The sequence below is a fragment of the Sebastes umbrosus genome, chromosome 2 (assembly GCF_015220745.1).
Source record: "Sebastes umbrosus isolate fSebUmb1 chromosome 2, fSebUmb1.pri, whole genome shotgun sequence".
Classification (NCBI taxonomy): Eukaryota; Metazoa; Chordata; class Actinopteri; order Perciformes; family Sebastidae; genus Sebastes; species Sebastes umbrosus.
The window spans coordinates 30,744,766-30,772,227 of record NC_051270.1 but is presented as its reverse complement, the minus strand read 5'-3'; the positions used below and the strand labels follow the sequence as shown (position 1 = coordinate 30,772,227).

The 27,462-nt window shown below is 41.8% G+C and overlaps 1 protein-coding gene across 1 annotated transcript; it reads left to right on the top strand.

Annotated features, from left to right (window-relative positions):
• Window positions 1-1,703: 1,703 nt before the first annotated feature.
• tnfaip8l3 (tumor necrosis factor, alpha-induced protein 8-like 3) lies at window positions 1,704-27,462 on the top strand. Its single transcript, XM_037793167.1, has 2 exons — window positions 1,704-2,353; window positions 26,364-27,462. The coding sequence occupies exons 1-2, from the start codon at window positions 2,308-2,310 to the stop codon at window positions 26,924-26,926; spliced, it is 609 nt and encodes a 202-aa protein (XP_037649095.1). The 5' UTR covers window positions 1,704-2,307; the 3' UTR covers window positions 26,927-27,462.

The following is a 27,462-nucleotide window of genomic DNA, read 5'->3' as shown; positions in this document are numbered from 1 at the left end:
CATCTAACCATCCGATTGATTCATTGTAATAGTAGTAGTAATAATAATGGTTAAAAATAATAATAATAATAATAATAATAATAATAATAATATGTATATACATATACACATACATACATATACATACACACATACACACATATATACATACACACACATATACACATATATATATATATACATATACACACATACACATACACACATACATAATAGTAATAATAATAATAATAACAAAAATGATAACAATAAATGAAGAAGTCAAAAATCGAAATAGAAATACATATATGCATGTTGATATTGTCTGAAGGTAGTGAAAACATAGTAGTAATAATAGCGGTAAACGAGTAGATAGTATACTAATACGAATAACCACAGTAATACTGAAATATATATATATTTTTTTAAAAACACTGCTGCTTTAATGAAACGTATGCGGAAGTTCAGTCAGGAAGACCCTCTTTACACTCTCATTCATTCACAATCAAAAACGGTTCTTCTCTCTGCTGCCGTCAGTTGACATTTCAGTATGAACCGATGCAACCTCCACCCCATCACCTCCAGTCTTCATCATATTCAGTGCCAAGTCCTGCTCTACATTCCTTCATTGAATCTTCAGCTACTCCCTTCACCACCACCACCAGTGTCTAGACTCCAGGGGGAATATACCTAATCTCACCACAGCATCACTACCCCCTTTGATATACTACGTCATGATGGAGTCTAATCGCCAGACTTTGCACTATTCATGCACCATGTAATAAATTATTGTTCACTCGATATGGTGTCTCTACTGATTGAAATGGACTGAGGAAGCAACTAACATGCGGCGCAGCTGACCCTTGGCTTTGGACTGTCTCTTATATATAGTCTATAATAGGACACTGACTGCTTTCCCTTCTTTACTTAGTAATCAAAGATAGTTAGTACTGCCACAAGACAAGTGATTTCCCCTTGATTTTAGTGTTTTGTAGTGTTTATAATAGATAGATATAGTAGCTTTTAAACCTGCAGGTTTGTTACACCTGCTCATTGTGATTACTTTACAATGGGAAGAAGAAATGTAAAGTTTGGATTATTGTTAACTATGTTATATAAGTTTTATATAAGCTCACCAAAGTTTCTAGATTGGGCTCTGACCATTGTCTTCTATTCTTAAGACTTAAATCTGCCCGGAGATAGATACATCAACAGTCTCATATCATTCTTCAAGTTATATACATGTTGAATGGTGATGCCTTTTAAAGCAGCAAGTAATGTGAAAACTCTCTTAGTGGGGCATTCAAGGACACACTGACACTGAGTTGGCATTCATAAACTGAGTGATCAGAAAATCAACGCTGCTGTTTGTTAACAGAATATGAAATACTGGAGCATCCTTAAACTATCTATCAAAAACAAGCAGCAAGTCTCTGCAACCAATGGAAACAAATACATTCCCGTAAGAAAGAAAGGCAATCTAAATATGTAGTATGCTACGGATGAAAGTGACGAAGAGGTGATGTGAGTTAGGGTGGATTTTTCTTCTAAATTGCATCATCATCTACTCAAAAATGACTTTCCTGTCACATTTAAATGACCCCAAACCTGTGAGATCCACCCTATGATTATTGTAGAAAGTAAAACAGTAACCTGGCCTGACTTCATGTGACCACCACAAAGTGACTGATTTTAGAACAGCCAGTAACAAGGGGTCATGGGATTTTTACTGCTGGAGATGAATTTCAAGTTGCCATGAATGAGTCTCAGCTAAAACACAGGCAGCACTCTTACCCAGAGACAGAGAGAGGGAGGGAGAGAGGAAGAGAGAGAGAGAGAGAGAGGAAGAGACGCCACTTACAGCATACAGAAAGAGGTAGAGAAAGAGTTTGAGTGGAGAAAGCGTGAAGAGGCTGAGTGTGACAGCACCGAATGAGAGGAGGAGGAGGAGGAGGAGGGACCAAGTGGCAGGGACTAGGGAGGGAGAAACCGAGAGGGGGACGGACCGAGAGTGAGCGAGGGGAGGGAGCATCAGGCAAAGTAGATGAGAGGGAGAAGGAAAGAGGGAAACTGAGGGAGTCAAGAGAAGAGAGGAGAGCAAAAGGAAAAAAAAGGAGGACAGCTCAGCAAATCAGTCCAGTAGAATTCCTCTCACAGCTGCAGTGATCCAGGCTGGGAGGGGAAGTTTAGCTCACCAGGAGATCAAGAAACAAATACAAGAAATTGCATTTTTTTTCCCTCTGGGTGAAGAAATCAGAAGAGTCCCTTGAGAGGAAAGGGAACAAGAAGAAAGAGGAATCAGAGAGCTTCTGCAGCCTGCAGGGGAAGATGGATTCAGACTCCGGAGAGCAGAGTGACGGAGACCTGTCTCCAGGTAAGCCTCGAGACCAGTACTGCAACTGCAACATCAGTTTATTGACACTGAAGTACACACATTCTACATTGTAGCATGTGAGTTTATCCAGAAGGGCAGTTTTGCCTGTTTTTCAGCATTTTTATCAGATACAGGGTTGTACCTTCATCAACTCTGTACTATTTCTCTCACAATGCAGCCATCATTACACTGATCAGTAGTTTGCCTTCACATCTGAATACTTCTTTAATACCCCTCAACATCAAAAATCAACTTTTAAAAAGTCACTTTAATCCAGTATCTGTGGCTCATCGCTGAGCTGCTGTGATGCACGTACACTGTGATGCTGGTGACTGGCAGAGCCTCGCCGAGTGTGCGGATGAAAGCCGGCTCAGTCACCACCAGGAACAGACAAGCTCCGACACGTGCAGCCAGTTTGTTCATCAACACATCCAGCTACAGAGAGGGCACAACCTCCCTTCTCTGTGGTGCGTCTCAACACCAGCAGGGAGACTGACAACGTTGAGATTCACAGTTTACTGGAAGTTGTTTTTTATGCCGTCAGAGTGAAGGCAAAGCAAAGATTAATTTACATTTGAAGTTTAGTGTCTCTCATTGGATATTTCCCAGCGTTGCAAGCGAGTGGGAGATTTATTGAAATGAGATCCTGCGGAGGATTCGAGCCAGGAGATGAAACAGCCTTCTGGAGATAAGTTCAAAGATCATGAATCAAATGTGTCTCCAGGAGGTTTTCATAACGCCGCGCAGCATACTGGAACCGCTAAATACCTTTTCCTCTTTGCTTTTTTATGTACTCCTTGTAAAGATTCAAATTGATGCTTTTAAATGACTTTATCCTCTATTAGAGAGCTGTGGGTTTGTGTTTTTGATTAGACACATGTGTGCACTGTCCCTGGGTACTATTTGCAGATCTGCTATAGTTGTCAAATAATGGACACATCATTTAGGGCATGTTGTTGACCCCGTTAGTGGTCGTGTGATAATGTTGATGATGGTGTGGCTGTTTGTATGTCAACGATGCTCTGTTGAACTCGACCATCTGTCTGTCCATCTGGCTCATTGTCTGTCTGTCTGCCTGTCTGTCAGTCAGTCCATTTGCAAAGAGAGGGGAACCTTAAAGGATAACCTTAGTATTTTTCAACCTGAATCCTATCTTCCCATGTTTTTGTGTCTAAGTGACTAATGGGGACAACACTTTTTGAAATTGGTCCAGTACTGAGGGAGAGCGCTGCAGGCGCTAAACAAGCTGTAATGTAATCATTTGGGGCAACCTGGTACCATCAGTTTACGTCCATTGAAAGTGTTTGTCTTTGCCACTGGCAGGCTCAAATTGTGTCTTACAACATTACGGAAAGGACCCTACAGAGAAATAAAATGTGTTTTTTTTTTTACCTTTCTCTTGATCCAGTCTGTTTGTTATCGTGTGTCTCGCTCAGAGAAGCCTCGCTCTGAAATCTTGCGTGGCCTCCACATTGTCAAAATCATCTAAATATTCAGCCATGACACTGAAAATATTTTAGATAACACTAAGTTACGCTGACTGTACTCCAACACAACAAACTCTGATAACACCGGTGTCCCGTGGCACTCCTCTCTCCACTCTCACTCACGTTTCAACCGTTGTCTTACGGCAACAAGTCACATGACACAATGACAAAAGGAAAGCGAAAGGTAAGAAAAACCTTTAATTTCTCTGTAGGGTCCGTTCCATAATGTTGTCAGACTTATAATAACAATTTGAGCCGGTCGGTGGCAAAAACAAGCACTTTTAGTGGAAGTAAATAACGGTGCCAGGTTGCCCCAAACGATTACATTACAGCTAGTTTAGCGGCTGGCAGCTGCAGCGTTCTCCCTCAATACTGGACCAGTTTCACAAATTGTTGTCCCCATTAGTCCCTTAGACACAAAAACATGGGAAATAGGGTTCAAGGGTTCAAGTTGAAAAATACCAAAGTTATCCTTTAATATGAGCCAGAAAAACATCTGTATCATCTGCTGATTTTACGCAGACCAAGGCAAAGGCTTTATCCATTTCACTTTCATGTTAAGTGATGTACACTGTTTTCCAGAGACTGAGCCAGAGGTAAATCACGGAAATATTTTTCATCTTCCTACAAATGCTGTGATCTTCTAAAGCTTCCAGCAATCTAAAACGACATAGTCTTTGGGTTTGACTCTCGTAGTCGTGTCTTTTTGGCATAAAAACAATGTTATACATGTTGAAAAAGGAAGAGTGACGTGAGAGCAAAAGCAGAATGACATTTATCCCAGAAAGAAAGCGAGTGCCTGACTCATACTCAAAATGCATCGTGCTTTGTGGCTATGCTGCAGTTTCCAGTGTCACTGAAAAAAAAACTGGTATGGCTGACTTTATAAGGTCAAATGTCCCAACGAAACCTGAGCAAAGGTATTGTGAAAACAGGCGTATTTTGAAAGCGTTGCTGTACACAAACATGACCCGTATGCCTCCGGGATGTGTGGATGAGGGATCTATGTCTTTAATATGGATTCTGGCACTAAACTTCAGCAGTATAAATATTGACGTGTTTTGTGACAGGTGGCCTTCTCCTCTGCCCTCCAGCTGTTTGTGGCTGTTGTTAGAGAGTGACGCTGACATCTTACAGTTCCTTTAAATTCACCCTCAGTCTTTATTACCAATTAGTGATGTTTGGTACATTCCTGGATAACACTTGCGGTTGAACCAACTTTCCCACAATCTAGCTTGTATTTTTCTTCAGTTCTACAATTCCCACAATGCCCCAGAGAACATGGTTGACCTTGGTCCATTCAGCCGCAGGTTATGCTGCCTCCAAGTAAAACTTGTGAGGTTGTGTTTTCAACATGGGAAGTCAAGAAAACACATAATGGTTCAAGTGGTATACATAAGTCATTAGAATATTGTTGCTAGGTGACTGAGATAGATAGATAGATAGATAGATAGATAGATAGATAGATAGATAGATAGAAACTGCTTTGGTCACCCATGCATGCACATTGAAACATAAAATAATGGTGAGTGATTTTGTGTTTTGCATTTTGTTGTCATAGGAACAAGAAAAAATAAATTAAAGGTACAGTGTGTAGGATTTCGCGACATCTAGCGGTGTGGTTGCAGATTGCAACCAACTGAGTCCCCCTCCGCTCACCCCTCCCTTTCCAAGACTGCAGTAACGTGAGTTGCAGAGTGCAAAACCGTGGTAACATCATCCGCCTTGCTCAGAGGCCATCCATACCATAATAACATTACTTTAAGAGCAACGGAAGTCAGACGGCGGAAGTCAGAAGGCTCTCTCAAGAGCCAGTGTTTGGTTTGTCCATTCTGGGCTACCGTAGAAACATGGCGGAGCAACATGGCGGACTCCATGAAGAAGACCCGCTCCCTATGTAGATATGAAGGGCTCATTCTAAGCTAATGAAAACACGATTATTCTTAGTTTCAGGTGATTATACACTAATGAAAACATAGTTATGAATATTATAGTCCATTTCTGCCAATAGATTCCCTTAAATGTTATACACTGTTCCTTTAAATATCAGCAAACATTAAAACTCATGATGTGAAATGTCCAACTCTTCGAATGGAGTTGGATAATGCAAAAACACCAAGTATGTTCGGAGATAAAGGCAGCACGTTAAACAGGTTCTGTTGGTTGAAAAGTCATTATCTGTTCCTCTTCCTTGTGAATTTCCCTCAGGTGAATGTAGGTTGTTCTACAAAATGTACAGTTTACATAAAAGGCCCTTGCACTTGGATTATTATAGGCTAACACAAAAATGTGATCCTTGCTGCTGATGTGCCTGCTGAAAGATTTTCTACGTTTTAAGCTGTAGTGGAAATGATTCAGCGTGACTTATGTTTGTCCAGTTATCTCACACCAGGAATGTAAGAAAAGTCACAGACAACGGAAGTGTTTCAGGGGAGACTTGTGCATTATAGTTAACTTTTTTTTATGACAGGTTATCATGTGAGAATCAGGACTTGGACTATGGAGTGGGACAGGGCAGTAATTGTTTTTCTTCATTGTGTTCTTTGTACCTTTTGTTGTGTTAAAGCACAAAGATCAGTCACAACACACAGAGCTTAGCTGTAACTACTCTGAAAGAAATACCCCTTAGACCTTACACACACACACACACACACACACAAAAGCTCACATTTTTTCCCATAATCATCCAGTCATGCAATGAGCACGCCGCTGACCATACACTGATTCATCCAGTAGTCCTTCCTGTGGTGTAGTGGAGATGACCACACCTCATTATGAGTCAAAGCGAGGCTGGCTGTCAACACACCTGCTGGACGACTGTAGTCCACATCGCACAATACACTGCAACAGGGATGATTTATTTTTGTAGGTCAACCAGGAAGTTGGCATCGCCCTGGTTCCTCGACAAAAAGCCAATGGGATTTTTCCATTGGGTTTTGGATTATTGCAGAAAATAAACTCTGTGACAAACAAACGTTTATGATACTTACACATTTTGTTCAGCAAGATAATCTTCACAAATTAACACAAATTTTATGATTTTTGAAGTGTGCATGTAATCGCCAACGAGGCTATAAAGGCGGACGACTCGGCGTGATGATGTTTTGTAGTCTTATTTAGCCACTTGTTGGCAACCGCCTTTTTTAAGAAATATAAGAGTTTCAGAATTCATGATTGGGATATTTACTGACGTTTTTTATATCGTAGAACAAAACGTTGAAATCTCTTCAGCTTGTGTTAACCACAGACCTTATTTCGGACATCTAATTAAAAAACCCTTGACTTCCAGACAAGGGAACAGGAAGTGCTTAAATGCAAACTCATTTCTGGGTTTTAGGACTCATTCCTGTAGCACTCTAGTTGCACAACACAACAACTTTTATTTGCCTTTATATACTTTACATACTGTTTTACAAACTGTTACACCTCTGTGTATACATATTTATTATTTCTCTACACAAACTACACTCCTCTTTACACCTCTGTGTACATATATCACCTCTCACCATGCGTACAGTATACATACTACATCCTGTTTACATTCAGTTTTCCCATCTGAAATAATGTCTTCCTCAAAATTACAAAATTACATTTACATCCCTATTTTATATTTACTTATGTTTATATTCAAGCTCTATATTTCAACTGCACTATTTTATGCCCAACACCTGCCTTATTGGAATTTACAAATGACAAATAAAGAACCTTTTATCTTGAACCATTTGCATTTCACTAAGCAAATGATACTTCTGCTTTCTGATTTGAATATTGTTTTAGTTGTTATATTAGTCTGGCATTATATTGGTGAATTATCAGCCCACGGTCTACTTTTGGCTCATCGTGGTGATGCGGCTCACTATAACACCAATCTGCCAGCTATTTACAGTCGTTTGTATTTACTTCAAATTTTCTACGGAAAGCTGTTGAAAAGAGAAGCTGTTGTAATAACAGCTGTGGGATGCATACGGGCCTGAGGGCTGTTACTGTGCTTCTATTATAAACAAAAAAAGCTGCAGATGTTTGATGACAAAACTGAATCTTGGGCCAGGTGATCTTCACATTCACACATTCACATACTAACAAACACTACAGCTCTATTGCTCGTGTTAATTGCCACTAATCCACACTTCCACAAACACTTCAGAGATCAGTGCTGCATTAGAGCGGGCCAGGAGCACCCAGCAATCAGAGAAGAGCTTCTGCCTCATGGCTGCCATGTTGGCAGACTGGCCACATGCTTTACACATGAGAGACCGGCAGAGTGGGCCAGCCCTGCATACACTGTAACACTCCCACACACACACACACACACACACATACACATTGAAAAAATGCCCGTACTTTTCTTGCTCCTTCCTTTGGTCTCCCAACACATGCATCCTTGATTTTTTTTCCTCCGCCTTTAATCTGGCCCACAGATGGAGAGTGCTTACTGCACCCCAGCCCTCCACACACATACACACACACACTCAAGACACCAGGAGCTGGTTCTGGAAAATTGTAACATGAACTGAGAAAAAAATAGAAAACAGGAGTGAAGCCGTAAGTGGAAAAGACGACTCAGGAGAAAGTGCTTTTTTCCCCTTTAGCTGCAGCGAAAGACAAAAACTAAAAGTCCCAGGTCCCTGACCGGACTAGTGTCTTTTCCCTTGTCTGCACATGCATTCATTGACACAATAATACTGTGGCATTTCAGAGTGTTTGTGGGACATTTGGAGGGGGAATTGTTTCCCCACGACTGCGCCAATACTGAAACATGAAATTAGACCGCAGAGGCATTTTGACAAAGACACACACTCAGGAGGAGGAGAAGGCTGCGGTTTCACTGGAGGGCCAGTCGGAGCAAAGCAAACAGTCACTAGTGGCGCCTGGTGTGAGAGGCGAGCTATTTGAGGGAGGGCAGTGTGTATTAAGGGAAGGCTGGGCTGGCGTCAGTGGAGCATTGAGCCTGTACAGGTATCTAGATCTGTGATGCAGGCACTTATTTTATTTCTTCACTTGTGTTGACTTAAATTTCACAATCATTGATAGAAAATCTTGAGGAAAGTTATGTGTTTATTTTAGGTACGGTTTCTGGTTTCAACAACTACAGTTTAACGTCTCCTAATGTAACCTCACCATGCAGATTATATCAAGTTAAATGAAGACTTTTCCTCTCCCACGTACCGATTAAGGCAACAAAAAGGCAAAAGAAACCGAGGCAGAGTGGGAGGCAATTACACACAAAGCTTTTCGCACTTAACTCTGGCACAACTGCGCTGATTATAGCATTATAAGGTTATGATAGGAAAAAGTACCCATGTTCGGCATAGTATATCACAACAGACAGTGTAGCAGTGTGTCATACTAAGCTGCTTTTAGAGTAGATTTAAAACGGTTTGCCTCTGGGAGGTAGAAGACAGCGGAACAGACAAGTAGCAAATTTGGAAATTACATTTGTGGGTTTAGACATTTCATGGGCAATAATGACAACAGAGAGAAACTAGGATTTGAATTAATTCGTGGAAGGATTCAGTTTCTGCTGGTAGTGGAGAGGGTTAAGTTTAAAGAAGGAATGTAGTCACTAAAAGTCAGACACAAATCTACACATATGTGTGTGTTTATGTGAGTGTGTGTTTATGTGAGTGTGTGTGTGTGAACCACAGTTATTTCCTGGTCATTAGTTAGTGGTGGGTTGGCAGCCAAGAGAGAAGCAGCACTTTGGCTTTACACTAAAGCGTGTCATGCACAGTGAGAGCTCAAAGTATATCCTATTTTATCACTGCAGTCAAACGGAGAGCAACCTTTTAATTGAGGCAGCGTAGGCATCTGAAACCCTGCCTACTAACCTTTGCTCCCATAACTTTTATAACTCCATGTTATTTTCTCACTGAGGGTTTATTTCATCTGTCTTCTTGAAAAACTATCAACTGCTGTACTGCCTAGTAGAATTTAAACACCTCATCATTTGAAAATAAAAAACAAATGCTTGCTTTTAGGATGCTAAGTTTGCTTCACCCGTGGGAGCTGTGGTTGTTAAAGGTTCTCTATTTGATATCCAGAGTATTAATATAGCAGCAAACAGCTATTTGCTATGTAAAGATATAGAGGAGTAATGTCTACCTGAGCAGAGAATGAAGTCACTCTTCCTCTTCCCGATACTTTGCTGACATTGCCGGGCCGGCCGCGTGTGCTTTTAGTGCATGTTCGTGCATGTGAGCGTGCCCCACTGGATAGCTCATGACTTCCGCTCTGCGCTGTTCTCATACAGCGGTTACAGCTGAAAACGCCATCCCGACCGACGGTATCGTAGCGGAAGCGTAGCACCTGCCCTCCAGTTCCCCCTCAGGTTAACACTGTTAGCTCAGTCAGCACGGTTGTCGTTGTTTTCACTGTTAGCCCTGTTAGCACCGTTAGCTATGTGTCGCCATGTTCAGAGGACGCAATAGAAATGCTCCCAATTTTGCATTTAGCACCTTTAAATGCTAAATGCTATAATGTCATACTGTACAGCCAAAGTCCTTACGTCACTTCCGGGCCAGCCGCTGTTCCAGTGGGCTGGAAACTTTTTTGAAAAAGTGAAACGTAGTGTCTTATCACTTGCTATTAAAAGTTATCTTAGCACAAATTTGACATCAATTAATTTGTTAGCATACAAAAAGCTTGCTGTATTTAGTTTTAGTTTACTTATGGCATTGCAACTTGGTTTCTTCCTTCAATTTATTCCCTAATGCCCTATTCTTCTAATGTCATTTTACCAACATTTAAATTGTAACTTAATTTCTGCTGTCTAAAAAACATAATTCTGTCCAGCCCCCTCTGCCCTCCTGTTATTAGAGTCATGTCTGAAATAGCCACAGCAAAGTGACTTCCCTGATTTGTGCTGGAGTTTGCTTAAAGCTCTTAAAAACGGAATTATTTAATAAATAACAACATTGTTTTGTAATATTGTACTTTTTCACTCCATTTCATTTATCTGACACGTTTAGTTACTTTTCAGATTTAAATTTTACACAGAAAACCTAAAATGAGTTTCTAAAACGATGTGTTGTTAAGGGTTGTCCTACCAAACAACTATGAATGCAAAGAGTATTTTTACAGTGTGATATTACTACATTTACTTAAGAAAAAGATTTGAATACTTCTTCCATCACTGGTTATCATAAATGTCACCTCAAAACAGATGGGGCTCTGGTGATTTGAAGCTTCCCAGTGCCTCACTTTTACGTTATAGTGGGTGAACTAGTAAACAAACCAGGAGGCCAAAGTTATGGGGAAAGCTGGCAAGGCCCGGATAATTGTGCACGTGTGTATGTGTGTGTGTGTGTGTGTGTGTGTGTGTGTGCGTGCACGTGTGTGTCTCTTTGTAAGCGATGCCACGGCATGCTGAGACTTGGCTGAGGTCTGTGAGAGGAGCGACTCACCCAGGGCCGGAAAACACTTCCTTCCTTGCCACTCACTCTCGGCTCAGAGTAGATCTGATGAGGAATGAACAGAGAGAGGAAGAGATAGACAATAAGATACGACGAGATCTTCAGGAATGTGAGACAGAGACACACGGTTCTTCATACAGCTGCAGATGATGTAAAAGGGAATGAGGGTGAGATGTTGTGTGGGTCTGTGTTTGACGTAAAGGCACTTTGACAGGACAATCAAAATATGGACATATTATGATTTCACCTCTCTTTCTTTAACACCTCCTCCATCCTTCTCTCCATCACTCCTCCACACTGGTTTTAAATTAAGTGACACATCTGCAGGCTTTCAGAGTGGCTGTGATTGTATTTTTATTTTCCTCATATGCTAATTCAGAGCCTTTTTAAAGCAAACATATCCTCCTTCCTCTCCTTTTTTTCTACTTTCTCCTGCTCACTTCTATCAGTCTTGACTGGTGTGAAATGAAAGTGTGCATACTGGCAGCTCTGCGCACGGCCTTCCTCTTTCTCTCGCCCTCTTGCTTTCTCTGTAAATGACTTAGTTTCTTTATTTCAGATGGAAAAAGTCAAGGGTACTTTCTGTCAGTCTGTCTGGGCTCCAGGCCGGCTAAAGTAAGGAAAGCCCGAATATTTTATCCTCCTCTGTTTTTTATTAGGCCTCAGTCTCACAGTCTATCATTATGGTTCACACACAAACACACACACCCACACATTTGTACCCGGCTTTCTATAAATAGAGTTTTCTATGAATCAAATATATTTTTTGAGGTGGTTATCTGCAGGGTTCTTTTCTGCTCCTCAGCTGCAATAACTAGCGATCACATCAATCAAACAGAGGGCCAGCTTTACAAATGCAAAAGTGTGTCACTGAGTGAGTGAAGATACGCGATTAGTCGGCCGAGTGTTGGAGTTTCCTCATTGGCCATTGCTCTTTCAAAATCAAAAGGCCGGAACAATCCTTTGTTTACTCATAGACTTTTATACAATCAGATTTCTTCAGAGGAGTCGCCCCCTGCTGGCTTTTAGAAAGAATGCAAGTTCAAGGCACTTCAGCATTGGCTTCACTTTTCAGACCCCACTGGAAAATTACCAGTGGACATTTATTTATTCATGTAGAATTGTAACATCAACCAACGCCCATCTGACAGCTAACGATGGAGTAGTTTTCCAGAGAAGCTCCCAGAGTAGAGAAGCAGAGAGGGAGACAGCCTCCAGCCAGTTCCCATGCCCGGCTAACCAGCTAACTGTGGCCTGGCTCTTTATCAGCTAAACAATGGCAGACCACAGCTGGTGAAGACATTCGCTTTACAGCAGAGTAGAGGTCAAAGGGCAGGCATCTCACAGGGCCCTAACAGGATGTCCTGGATACCACTTCTCATCCTCAGCGGACCAGCCGCTTCTCTGGTCTTCATAATGAGGAGTGACTTCGATGAAAAACAAGGCTGGAGCTAAAGGTGGAGGTCAAATCGCTGCTATCTCTCTCTCTCTCTCTCTTTTTCCCTTTACCCCTCCTCTCCCAATCTTTGTGACAGGCGATCAAGCCGGTGGCACATTAATCAATCAGACATCTCCTGCCACTGCCTCATTTGGCCTCATCTCTCTGGTTCAGCTCTACAGGGACATGGCCATTAAAAGTAAGAGACAGAGAGAGGCAAAGAAAGAGATGAGGGATGGAGCATTAAATAAGGCTGCACGGCGGCCAAAGGCAATCTGCTCTTGTGTCCCTCCTGACTCAGAGAGGCTTCTAAGTGCTTTTCCCTGGACTGTTAGTCACAGTAGAGACACTTAGTCCAGTCCCAGGATAAACACACTTATAGGTTCAAACACCGTCTCGTTCTGTATATCAGACCTATTCATTACAGTTAACTGTTCATCAATTAGCTTTTATTGGAAAACACTCCGAACAGGTTTTGTTTATGCGATTTTCATCCATTATGCATTTGCCAGTAATGCTGAGTCAAACCTTGTTATGTTTGGCTGCCCATTGTATTCTGACCGATACATATGCCTTTGTTTTGACTGTTTCATTCAATTAAATCTTTCTTTTTGATCAAACTGACACACTCACACATCAAGTGGAAAGCCTGCTCTGATTGTTTTCAAAACAAAGCTAGAAGTTAGAAGTTCAAATCCTACTATAACAACTCTGCACACCTGATCGGAAGTGGGGGCAATTGTCAGATTGTCGGATAAGGAAATTGTCGGACACAGAGCCCCCAAATTCTGACGTTGGAAAGGTGTGTGGGCGGGGAAAGCATAATCACATTAAGCCACTGATCAAACCAACCCGGTCTCACTCGCAAAGCGTCAAGTAGCGCAGCTTGGTCAGTGGCCTTCGGCGTCTGATACCGACGCACCAAGGCACCTTTTAGCATCTGTATGTGACGTAACAGGCTTTCAACTAACTCCAATATAAACCCATCCGCGTCATTATTAGATGATCAGAACAACTTATATAGTTTAAATAGCGAGAAAGTCCAATTAGGGTGGATGGGAGGGGACAATGGCTGGATGGGTCAAACAAACACAGGACTTTCACCCAGGAGAACACTGTTCATGTCCTGTGTGAAACCAAGTCAACGAGTTCTTCTTTCACCCCCTTTTTATAGCATCAAATAACTAATTAAAACCAAACTTATCAGAAAAATGAACACTTGAACACACATCTGTGTGATAACAACTACCTAAAATGATTGAAACCATCTTTGGGAAAAATTTGTTTGACGTGTACTTTGACATTTTAGTTTGGATCATGTCCCATCCGCTACCATAAAGGGGGCGGGATTTATGACCTATACTGCAGCCAGCCAGCAGGGGGCGATCAAGATGTTTTGGCTTCCCTTTTGGGGAGATGTCATGTCGTCCATCTTTACATACAGTCTATGGTATGCAACGAGCAGAAACTGTATGTTTCCTGTGAACACAGAAGTTTATTTTGAAAAGAAATTATGCGAGTGAGTCCAAAACTGATGCTAGAGTTGTACCCAGAGCATTAGAGTTTGAAGTGTAAGGCCGCTGACCAAGCATCGCTATTTGACGAGTTGGGAGTGAGAATGTGTTGGATCAAACATATGCAGCCATTGTATCATGTTATATAATGTCATCAGAACATACAAACAACTAGCTCTTATAAATAGAGCCTGACCGATAATGGATTATTAAGGCCAATATGTGAGAGCTTTTAAAAGATCTGATGATGATATATCAGCCTATATTTATTTTGTAACAGAAACAGTTATGATAGGAATCCAATAATTTTGGTTATTAAAGAATTGTCACCAACGTTTGCACTGTGGGATGTTTTACAGATGAAACAAAAACTTTCTAACCTACCTCAAACATATCTTTGGCATTTCTGTATCAGCCCAACAGATTTATAAAGTCAAGTGGCGAGGCTTTCACAGGAAACCATTGCAGCACATTTGCTGTTCATCCTCCTCTTCTCACGATAAAATTCACACAGTCCTCCAATAAAAAAAATCATAAAAACTGACTCAAAGGATCAGCCCTTATCTTTATGTTTCTCATATGTTTTTTTTTTGTGAGAATGCAGCTTCTTTCGTGCCTCACCTCATCCACGTTCCCCATTTGGGAAAATAAAAACTAGGTTCAAGCAGAGACGGAAAACACCTGCAAAACCCATTAACAGCACAACAAAATCCTAACATCCATTTGTCATATGTTTTACACAAAGTTAGCAGTGTGCCTTTTACAAGCCTTGGGGATCTGTGTGGAGGATAAATCTGTATTTCCTGCTATAACGCTTTCTTCCAGTCAAGCACGAGTTAGCTGTAACCAGTTTGAGCCAGAGACACTAAATGATCCACATCTACAAAAGGGGATGAACTTTAAACTCTTTAACCCCACTTCACACAAATGAGAGTCATTAAGGTATTAAAAAGGAGTTATTTATTAACCCTAAAGGTGTGAATGCCCCTCTACATCCCGAGCAGATGTTAATGGCACGGTGAATGACCTCTTTCAGCGCCAGAGTGCCCTTTGGAAACTGGCTCAGAGTCAGATTTTACATGCCATGAATAATGCACTACACCGTAGTCTGTCTCGCTCTCTGTCTCTCAGTAGAAACCGTATCTTACTCAATCTTTATTATCCCAAGTTACTTTCATCTAGATACAAAAACACACACATGCGTTACAACAGACAGAGAAGGGGTGGTGTGTTTGAGTCATCTTCTAAATAGAGCAGTGGGAGTCAAAAATACGCCAGAACGGAGCCTTTGCAGGTCTGGAGTAAGAGAAGGAGGGACGTGAAAAGACAAAATTTGTTCCACAACCTACTTCTGCAGCCCTTTCTTTGTGTATGAAGGCCTGCATCGTGATATACCTTTACACTATTTAATATATGTGTGTGTGTGTGTGGAAGTGAACCGACAAATACAAAGCCTGCAGCCCGGAGAGTGACTATAAAATAAATGTGTCTCACCTCCAGTTCCACTAGTTGACCAACACGTTCTCATCCCAACTCGTACCGCCTCTTGGCGTCACTTTATTTTCGGCATCAAACCACTATAGTTACCCTTGAGGTCACTTTAGGTTTAGGCAACAGAACCACTATAGTTAGGTTTAGGAAAGAACTACTTGGTTGGACTTTACATTAAATTACATTGAATTTTGTGAACACGGGATACAAACAGCGGTCTCTGGATGAAAGCCTTGTGTTTGTTGGACCCATCCACCTCCCCTCCCGCCCACCCGGTGAGTGTCTTTTTGCTCTTTAAACTACATCATCACACTCCTGGCGTACTTTCTCAGAGCGTTTACTATTGCCGTGGATGGATTTACATTGTAGTTAAAGGAACGGTAGGTGCATTTCATACAGACACTAAAGGGTGCTTTGTGTGCCAGTAATGAACACCAATGGCCGTGACAAAGCCTCGGTATTTGACGCCCTGGGAATGAGAACGGCTGAGTCAACAGTGGTGGAAAGTAACTAAGTACATTTACCCAAGTACTGTAGATACATACAATTTTGATGTACTTGTAGGCCTACTTGAGTATTTCCATTTTAAGCTACTTTATACTTTATACAAGTCACAGAGAAATATTGTGCTTTTTATTACATTATATTTATCTGACAGCTTTGGTAGTACTTTTTGTTGCCAACACTTTTATTCTTTTACAGAAGTAAAATTTTTAATGCAGGTAACAGAGTGTTTTTACAGTGTGATATTGCTACTCTACTTAAAGATACAGTGTGTAGGATTTGGCAACATCTAGTGGTGTGGTTGCAGATTGCAACCAACGGAGTTCCCCTCCGCTCACTCCTCCCTTCCAAGACTGGGGTAACGTGAGCTGCCGAGTGCAAAACCATGGTAACGCTGTTCGCCTCGCTCAGAGGCCATCCTTACCATAATGGGAGCAACGAAAGTCAGACGGTGGCTGGCGGTACCACAGTTTTGCACTCTGCGGCTGATGTTATCTCTTTTTCACAAGCGTGTCGGAGAACTACGGTGGCCTTCAGGTAATGTAAAAACATGAATGGCTCTCTCTAGAGCCAGTGTCTGGTTTGTCCGTTCTGGGCTACTGTAGAAACATGGCGGAGCAACATGGCGGACTCCGTGAAGAGGCTCTCTATGTAGATGAAAACACACGATTCTTAGTTCCAGGTGATTAAAAACTAAAGAAAACATAGTTACTAATACTAATTCCTACTTATAGATCCCCCTAATTGTTACACATTGGTCCTTTAAGTAAAATATCTAAATACTCCACCGCTGCTAGTCGAGCTCTGGTACCAGCTGGCCCAACAAACCGTCCCTCTGTTCCCCACTCCAGTCCACTGGCCTCTCAGGCTTGCTTAACACTAACCCTGCAGGCTATTAAAACCTATTTACTGTTGCTGAATGACCTGCTCCATTGTTCTCTTGGAGCCTTGTAAATGCAGCCAGAGAGAGTCCTCTAACAGCAAACGAAAAGGCCAAAAGAAGAGGAAGTCAAGCTGTCACCCTAGTTTACGTCTCTTCTCTTTTCCCTGACATTTTCTTGCTATTGATACATTGTTAATGTTGTGCTCGTACTCTGTGAAATGGCAGTGCTGATGGATGACACACTTTATTACGAAGGGCTTTTGCTGGATTTCTTACCACAGGGTGAGCACACAAGCTGACAGACTTTAAAGTGTGTATCTTGTATATGAAATATGAACATTTGCAACTACTGCAGAAGTCCAGTACATATGAGGCATAGGGTTATTAAAAGTGCTGTTCCCCTTATAAAAGAAAATATCTGAAAAGGAAAATGTCTGGAAAACTATTGCCGTTTTAGCATTTACAGGGTGCAAAGAATGACCTGGCAACCATTCATTTCAGAGAGGCATGTATTGGTTATTCAGCTATAAAATGCATTAAAATAATAGGTTGCACACGGAAAGTACATGGGCAGCGGGGGATTTTGATGACGGCAACAACTGGGCTACGAGGAAGCTTTAAAGAGCTCAATAGCTTTTCTGTCACTCACCAAAACCACCCCTAACCTCTCTTACCTTTCTGCATCTATGAGCCAGGTTGTCTGTCAGCAACCTTTAATGTTTGAACTAATAATGTTTAGACGAAGGAGTGTCAGGTGATCAGCAGTCGAGAGTGTGGCAAATAGGCGTTTTTCTTTTTCCTTTTCTCTCTTCTTATTGAACGTCACATGTTCATCCTGTGCTAATATCCAACCCTAATAGAATATGAATATGAATATGGTGTATGAACACCTGTGTCTGTTGTGTGAGAATAGGAGCATGTGTGGTGAACATGTGTATCCGTATCTATCTGGCAAAAAAACATCCCATGCACCTGTGGAGAGAGCGTGACCTGGTTTTGTCCAATACTAAACGAGCATGTTGTCAGTAGCAACCCCAAACAGGGAAGCACTGACCGAGCATTGTGTTTCCTTGTGTGTGTGTGTATGTGTATGTGTGTGTGTGTGTGTGTGTGTGTGTGTGTGTGTGTGTGTGAGTGTGTTTGTTTGTGTGTGTATTTCAGATACCTGATACCTGCAGAAGCTCTGAATGGTTCAGATCATGTGATTAGTGGCTGCAGAAGTAAATGACTCACAGCTCTCCAGGCAAAACAACTTGAAAAACTGTAAGAAAAGACAATTACAGTCAGCTGGAGGGTTATATTTTGTTACAGGGTTATTTTAGTTTCCCTTTTTCAGCTTAGTTTTGCTTTGTATTATTGTGTTTTGTGGTAGTTTCATTTAGATTTTTCACCATATATAGATGAAAATGTACAGTATATGTTTATGTTGTTGTATATATTGAAGAAGATTAATTATACACACATCACGAAGGTGCGAGGCTATTAGAACAGCATCAGTAAAGAAAAAGGTAACGCCTGCACACTACACGTTTTGATCCTCCTCGGTTCTTCGTCAGGTCAAAGTGTTGTTATATATCTTATATTATATTATACAACATATTATATACTGTATCTAATATGTTTTATTATTTTTGTTTTGTTTAAATCAGTTAGCTCTTTAAATAAATGCCGTTTTAGATTTGTTTTCTATTTATTTATTTATTCTATTCTTTTTTTTCAATTCAATTCAATTCACTTCATTTCCAGACAATAAAATGAGAATGAAACAATACAAAAGAACAAAAAATATTTTCCAATATCTATATTACATTTAACTACTGTATGGGCTATCACTAACTAACTAAATGGTTAAATAAACTTCCACAGATCTGGTACATGTATAATGTGCAGGTTTTGGTAAACAGTGCGTCAGTTATGCTATTCACTAATTTATCTACACATGTACTGTATACACATTAACATACAACAGTATATACACACACCCATTTACCCATATTATATATAAGTATCCATATCACAGTCTAACGTGGGTACTTTTCTGCTGATGAACATCATTTCCCTTATTTATTGACTTCATTTTATAGGATATTTGTTTATCTTGCTTGGCTTTCGTCTTAGTTTTGATAACTTGACCGGTAAGTGGCTGAATACAGATCAGTTCAGTTATTATCAATATCTATCAATATCAATATCTTTGATCATCACTGTCAGTAAGTCTTTCTTCTAAATTGTGATGATGAACTATATTCTAGTTATCTTGGAGTTATTTTTCTGCTGTCCAGACATGAAGCCCAACACACAAAAACAGCCACAGAAAGACAACACACACACATATTCACACACACTCACATGCCTCAGTCAGACGTGTGTGTTCTGCAGCGTTCCAGCTGATGAGCCCACAAGTGCCTCCAAGGTTGACTCAGTAAAGGCCAGTCGGCCCCCGTCAGCGGTAGCTGCTGGTCCTGCTAGTGGCTCATTCCTCTGGTTACTCTGGAACGAGACCAACACAAGCCTCAGGACCCGTCTCACAGCCCAGCTGCCCAGCACGCTGCAGAAAATGTCAAATCATTTCATTTAGTCTTGAGTTTTATTGCTTTAAACCTGCTAAGAGGCAAGGATCAGCTCACTTAACTTCCAAAGAAAACATATTTATTTTTACCTTGGGATATTGTTACCTTCGGACAGAGCTAGGCTAGCTGCTCCCCCGTTTTCAGTCTTTGTGCTAAGCTAAGCTAAATGGCTGCTGGCTGTAGCATTACTGTACATTTATCGTATTTGTATCAATCTTCTCATCAAAAGGTGTATTCACATTACAGCAGAGAAATAAGGGTGTTGCACTGCACGTTCCCTCAGAGGGCAACTCCGGGGTCTGAAAAGTGAAGCCGATGTAGAATTGCCTTAAACTGTCATTTTTTCTAACATCCAGCAGGGGGCGACTCCTCTGGTTGCAATAGAAGTCAGATTGTATAGAAGTCTATGAGAAAATGAGCCTACTTCTCACTTGATTTATTACCTTAGTAAACATTGTAAACATGAGTTTATGGTCTCAATCGCTAGTTTTCAAGTCTGATGAAGACAGCATGATGTTCATTTAGTAAATTATGGTCCCATTAGGAGTCAAATAGACCATAAAGCAGGGGATGCTTTAGGGCATGGCTACCTTGTGATTGACAGGTTGCTACCATAGCATTGTCCGGTCTGGGAGTTGTCTGTGTTTTCTTCTTACAACTTTAACCCTTTCACAGTGTGTTTTCAGTTCATGAAAGTTAATTGTAACCTTTTTTGTCACCTGAAAACGTCTTATTCAGCGATGGTTGTACTTAGCTCCATCCTCTCGTGTGACTTCTGGTTGCAAAAAACAAGATGGCGACGGCCAAAATGCCGAACTCGAGGCTTCAAAATGGCAGTCCACAAACCAACGTCCACTTCTTATATACACTCTATGCTCAAACAGTATCTTTGTAACAATCCTGTGCATCTGCATGTTGATATTGTGGCAAGCAAATATCTTTCTTGATATGAGGCCAGTTTGTGATTATAGACTACAGTTCTGGAAATTCAAAACAATTATTTCGTTCTTCATCCATTTTTCAGTACAAGCAGTGATCAACACGGCGATTGGCTGCGGCCACAAAGGTCAACACAGCTCGGGTCAAAGTTCAATGCACTACGGCGCCCTGGTAGTTCACCTGTTAGAGCGGGTGGAACATGTCCTTATTGTACCTTACCGCCGGCCTGCAGCAGCCCAGGTTCGAATCCGACCTGCGGCCCTTTGCTGCATGTCGACCCCAGTAGCGTCTAGAAGAGAACCCGCAAATTGGGCAAACTCTCGCGAGTATAGGCCTTGATCTTGAATAGTTAAGGTTAGGATAGGTCGTCGGGCAGCGAGTCTTGCAAGAGTTTTTGCAGATCTCAGATCAGATTTCGCAATTTGCGGGTTACTTTCTAGACACGACTGTCACCCATCTCTCTATCCCCCTTTCTTCAGCTGTACTATCATGAGACAAAGACAAAAAAAAAACCCAAAAAATCTTTAAAAAGAAAAAGTTCAATGTATAATGCACCACATAATACACGCACACACCATAATAGCGAGGCACGCACAAAGGATGTTCTTCTGCGATTGTGGGAATACACCATAACTCTCCGCCAGAAACTGAATAAGCACATTCATGTACCAAAATGTCAAACTATTACTTGAAGGGGGGGTTAGAAGAATCCTTGTTTTTGTGACAGCTCTATTATGGAGCCATTTGCTATAAATGGCCACTTCATTGATATGAGTGTCTGACTGAAATGAAAATAAATCAGCCCAGATGGACATTTTTTGCAGGGTACCACCTTTAGCCGGGCAGGTTTGGCTGTTCTCCATGTTCCACACTGTATGTATGTTCTGACGCAGCGCAGCAGAAACTGTTGACTCAGCGCTCTAAAAACATCAGGCGGGACAAAGAGAGACTGTCTAGTCAACAGCCACGGCCATAGAGCGGCAAGCACCTTACTAATCCTGATGTTAAAAGTAAACTTCACCAACTCCCAAAACACTCTTATGTAACCGTGGCTGCTGCGACCGGCCCTGCATCGGTGGACAACTCCTGATCCTGGTTTGTTTTCAGTCACTTATTCCCACCTGCTACACAGAACACGCACTTTATTTTGTGAAAAATTTACTCTTGAGGACAAGTGAGAAAATAATGAGCAGGCAGGAGAGAGATAAGTAACAGGATAAGACAGTTTTCTTTCCATCGCTCCGCCGACAGCTTGGACTCTTCTCTAACTCGTCCTGACACTCGGGCTCATGCATGTCACTCATCTCGGCCTCCGGGTGACAGGCTGTATGTGAGTGTGAGAGAGAGCTACTCAGCGTCTCCATGTGCACTCTTATAATCATCTACGCTCACTTACTGTATGTGCTAAAATCTCCAGCCAGACTCTGAATCACCCACCTCCTTCCCCAGCAATCTGACTCACACCTCAAGCAGCCTCATGTCCATTCTTCACAGCGCTTTTTCCCCCCACACTCCTTCATTTTTGCTTACATTCTTCGCCACTCCGTGATGTGCAAACAGACTTGAGACAGGGGTCAAGACAAGTGAGTCGATAGCCACCTGCTGGTCCTCAGAAAGAGGCTCCAGGCTGTGTGGCGGCGGGAGAATAATTAGTCTACTTTTAGCTCTGCACTAAAAACAGAAAAGATCCAATCACTTCCTTTATGCGTTAAATTAAACTAATCTTTGCATTGAGAATCACAGATCTCGGTTAGTTAATTGCGCAGAAAAGAAATTCACTGAAGAGAGAGGCTGGTCACACATACTGGTAGGATCCAAATCCAAATAGTCTGCACGACTACTGGTCTGACAAGGCCGGCTTTATGGAGCAAGCTGTCACCTTTATCAGTGTGCCAGGGTTTCAGAAATCTATCCAGTTGGGTTTCTGAATATCAGAGGCTCACTGGAACAAAGAGCTGCTTCACAGAAACAGGAAATAACAGTGACAAAGAGAGCCTGTTGATGAGAGGCACAGATCTGCCTAATGAGAGTTAGACAGTCGTACGTCCTGGTGGTCCTATTCAAATATCATGAAAAACTATATCGTATTGTTGTTGTGATGCTTATATGCGTGTTATCTACCGGTCACCGCAGGTCATTTAGTTTACATTTGGTATTTTTAGAGCAGTCTGTGAACAGAGATGTGACACAAACTCTCCCCGGCTGATGTTGACTGTATAAAGTCTTGTATGGAGCCATTGAAGACTGTTTCTTAGTACTGTATGATGGTTGTGGTCACAGTATATTTACACCTTTCATAAATGCAAAATGCATCTTTCCTAACAAACAAAAAGCACAGAGCAGTAACATATAAACTGTCCACTAATGTACTTGTTTTTTACTGTACATGTACATTTTGATTAGGTTGCTTTCTTATGTCAGACCACTCGGCGTCACTTTTCGGTCGCAGTAAACACGTGCTTAATATTGTGATTTATTATATATAATTAAACAAAAAAACTTGCTTAGGTTTAGGCAATAACACCACTTAATTAGGATTGTTGAGGAAAAAACATCATGGTTGGGCTTAAGAATACTACGTTTTTGCAGTGAAAATGTGACTGGACGTTGTGAACATGGACATGAACGAACGAAAGTGAAAAGTAACGCACAGGACACAAACAGTGGCCTGCTGGATGAAAGCCTCGTGTTTGTTGGACCCATCCAACCCCCCCCCCAACCCGCCCGCCCGGTGTGTCTCTTTCGCTCTTTAAACTACGTCACTACAGCACTTTCCCTGAGCGTTTAATATTGAAGCGGAAGGATTTACATTGTAGTCAATGGAAAGCCCGGTGCGTTTCATACTGCCACTAAAGGATGTGTTGTGCGGCGGTATCGAACGGAAGCATCGGTATTTGACGCTTTGGGAATGAGAACGGGCTGTAATAACTTTATGAAAGTGAATATGTCAGTGTCATGTTCAAGCATTATGGCACAACTGGGAATTTATTCCCTTTCAGGTTGCTTTTGAACTTGTTTTCATCATAACAACGGCTTTGATAAAACTTACTTTCTGCAGATTTGACATCTTCATACTTGCCCACTCCACTTTTGTCTAACATACAATTGGTCTCACCCCCACTCTCGTGAAGATGATGAAGATGAGATTTTATGTGTTGGGAAATGACTGCAGACAGACATTTGCCTTATTAGTTGTAAATGTCATAGCGGGCTGATTATATTTACATGAAATGTCATTTGGCTTCAGACCAAAACGTGAAATGTCACTTCTGTGCGTTCACATGAAATGCCACGGATATACAACCTCTTGTGTACAGTATGGGTGTGTGTGTTTAAACAGCACATGTTCAGTGTATGGACACACACGCAGATGATGCGACGGTGGTGTGAATCCTGCATGGTCACATAGCTGTCTGTTTTGATCAAAATTATAATGACAACAAAGCAGGTGTCTTTGGGCTCATCTGCTGTTCTGTGCTGAGCTTACTTGCCAATGACGCCCCCATCCATCCATCGAGTCTCTCTCTGTCTCTCTCACTCTGTCTCTCTCTTTCTCTGGACATACATGTGGAGGAGGACGAGGCTGACAATGTGCCCAGGGAACAGAAGGAAAAAGTGAGGCCTCTTTCCTGGGCTTTAATCATATTAGGAGTTATCTGCTGTGTAATTTGTAGCTGGGTGGCACCTAAATAAAACCTTTCCTCCGTCCTCCCACTCCTCACATTCACACAGACACATGTGTTAAGCTGCTGGAATCGCTGTATGATGACACAGGAGGCCTTTCAAGTCCTCTATGATAAATTGCGACTGCAGTGGGACACGGCCTAAAACTGGGATCAGTCTGAAGAGACACAGTGGTTCTTATCGGTGTGCAGCTGTTTGATGTTATCCAGAGCAGATAATCATTCCTCCCATAGTCAGCCAACCGCACCACAGGCGGCTCCAGGAAGGACGCCGCCCTGCGTTGAATGTGGCTGCACCACGTTTCATCTACTCCTCAGCTCTCACTTGCTCAGACTGTCTTCTGTATGGAGTTACTTCTGCAACTTTTTTTAAAATCAAAGAAGAATTTTGTTTTTTGGCAAATACAATTTTAGTCAGCAGCAGTTCTGTATATCCAAGTTTGGAACGGATTGGAGGATTTGTTCATGCCAGAAAAAACTGAATCATCCAAGAGCAGTTTGCACCGGTGCTGTGCCTTCCTATTTACTGAGATCACATTAAATACTGCTACCAATTAGTTTGTTACACAACAGCACAAGTTGTGCAATAAATACAGGAAAAACTCTTCCTCTGAATAAGTGAGAAATTTGCATATAACAAAAGACTTTTTTTAGCACACAGAGTTCTTTATGCAAGGACAAATTAATGTCAGAGAGAACAGGAGAAAGGAAAGACCCATATTTTTATTACAAAGGGTCAACAGAGTTTCAAAAGCCTGTTTGTCCAGATGGAAGTCAGCTGTTACATGTAAACATACTGAAGTTTAGGGGCGTGGTTAAAGAAGAACTAGAATAATAACATGTACCAAGCTGTACTGTAGAAGTGCTCTATCTTTTTCCAATGTTCAGTCTACTCTATTCTTTTTTTAAGTTTATCTATTCAATATCTCTTAAAGGCACAGCACACTGTTAATCTGTTAATTTACCTACCTATGTCACTTGAAAAGTATCAGAATTACAAATTTGTTTTCAGTCAAACTTGTTAAAGCAGGACTTTCTGTTTTGGATTGGCTTTCCTAATCGGTGCAATGTACTCAACACCAGGATTTACTACACTTTACGTGTAGACAAACAACATTTATGGAGGTGGAAAGACAGACAAAGTTAGCGACTAGCTGGTGAACATAGTTGAGCATTTAGCAGCTAAAGTGCCAGATATTTCCCTCAGGAGTTGGTGGAGACAAAAACAGAGCTAAAAGGAGAGTGAAGGTTGGATTTACGTTCATCCAACCTGATATTACGCCAAAGTGTGTAATAGACTCGCCGGTCCACCAGAGGATATTGTGTCAGTGTTACATTTTGCCTCACCGAGGTGTGAATATTACACGCCTGTATGAAGGTGCAGTAGCCTACCAGCAGGGGGCAACAAAACCACTCACTTAGGCTTAAAATAAGTATGTAAACTAAGTTAAAAAAAAACGTACGGAAACAACGTGACATCAGTATGGAAAACATGTGACAATCGTCACTGGTTGAAAGTCCTGGGTTTGTTAGACCTATCCACATCCCCACCCATCTGCCGTAAGCAGTCTTTCTCCCTTCTTATTCTACATCACTAACTCTGAGCGTTGCATATTCACGTGGATGCATTTACATTGCAGTCAATACAGACTACATGGCGTGAAAATGACACGCCTAAAGCAAGAAAAGCGTTCTTACGCGCTTTTGCCTTGCACATTATTGTTTCATTCACATGCCTTTTCGTATGACTGGTCTGGTACAAAAGGTGGACACGTACAAGACTCCAAACTAATGCTAATGTTGTTCCATGTCTGCTGGGTGTGTGAACAGGCAACTGTCTGCTAACACATTTGCCATATAAACTTTATAAGGTAATAATGTGTCAGTGTTTCCAGCTTGTTCTGCTGCCACCAAGTGGCCAAAACAATGTACTGATAAAGAATCAGTGCATGACAAGCTGCCTCAGCAGGATCATTATTTTACTGTTTTGTTTGCACTGTTCCTTTAAAAACGGTAATGTCGGAGTAAAGATGTGTGACCTTTAGGACTAACCCAAAACCACTTGTCTTTCTCTTTTCTGTCCCCTCAGGACAGGAGAGCTTTAACTCCCGCTCCCTGGCCCTGCAGGCCCAGAAGAAGATCCTGAGCAAGATGGCGACCATGGTGGTGGCCAACATGCTGACAGACGACACTAGCAGCGAGATCTTGGACGAGCTCTACAAGACGAGCCGGGAGTTCACAAAGAGCAAGAAGGAGGCCCACAAGATCATCAAGGACGTCATCAAGATCGCCTTGAAGATCGGCATCTTGTACCGCAACCATCAGTTCAGCCCCGACGAGCTCGACACAGTGGAGCGCTTCAAGAAGAAGATGAACCAGGCGGCCATGACGGCGGTGTCGTTCTACGAGGTGGAGTACACCTTTGACAGGAATATTCTGTCGGAGCTCCTGCTGGAGTGCAGGGACCTGCTTCACACCCTGGTCGAGCAGCACCTGACGGCGCGCTCACACGCACGCATTGATCACGTTTTCAACCATTTTGCCCACGGGGAGTTCCTGGCCGAGCTGTACGGGGACAGAGAGGAGTACAGACTCTCCCTGAGGAAGATCTGCAATGGGATCAACAAACTGCTGGACGAAGGAACGCTTTAACCTCACACGCCTGACCTCTTTCACCTCTAGCTCCTTCTCCTCCTGCCTCCGTCTATCTCCTTTTCACCCGCTCACCCCTGACCGCTCACACTCTCCTATTTCTGTCTGCTCTCGTCTTCTTGTTTCTTCTTCATCCATTTTCATGAGGCTAGCTGTAACATCCTGCTGCTGTGGTTCCATGAGGGATTTTTTTAGACTGTCTTTCCACTCAGCGGATCATTGCTGCACACTGGGACAGCCTCTATCATGTTGTATGCAGTATAGCATTCCCAGTCACCCCCTTTGTGTGCAAAAGTGTACTGTACCAATGGCCAAAAAACATACACTAGGTATAGTCGGATATGGAAGAAAATCAGTAGTAGTAATCAGTCTCTCTCTCTCTTTGTGTGTGTGAATGTGTGCACATGTGTTTGTATGGGATTCGCTTGAATAATGTGTTTGTACATAAGACCTGGTGTGTGTATTATGTATCTGTGTCAATCTTCTCTACAAGGGTGTAACACTTGTCTTTTATTAAAGATTTCTTGTAAACATTA

Coding starts and splice junctions, on each gene's coding strand:
- tnfaip8l3 (XM_037793167.1), top strand. CDS start 2,308: ATGGATTCAGACTCCGGAGAGCAGAGTGACGGAGACCTGTCTCCAG. Junction 2,354..26,363: donor TGACGGAGACCTGTCTCCAG/GTAAGCCTCGAG, acceptor CTGTCCCCTCAG/GACAGGAGAGCTTTAACTCC.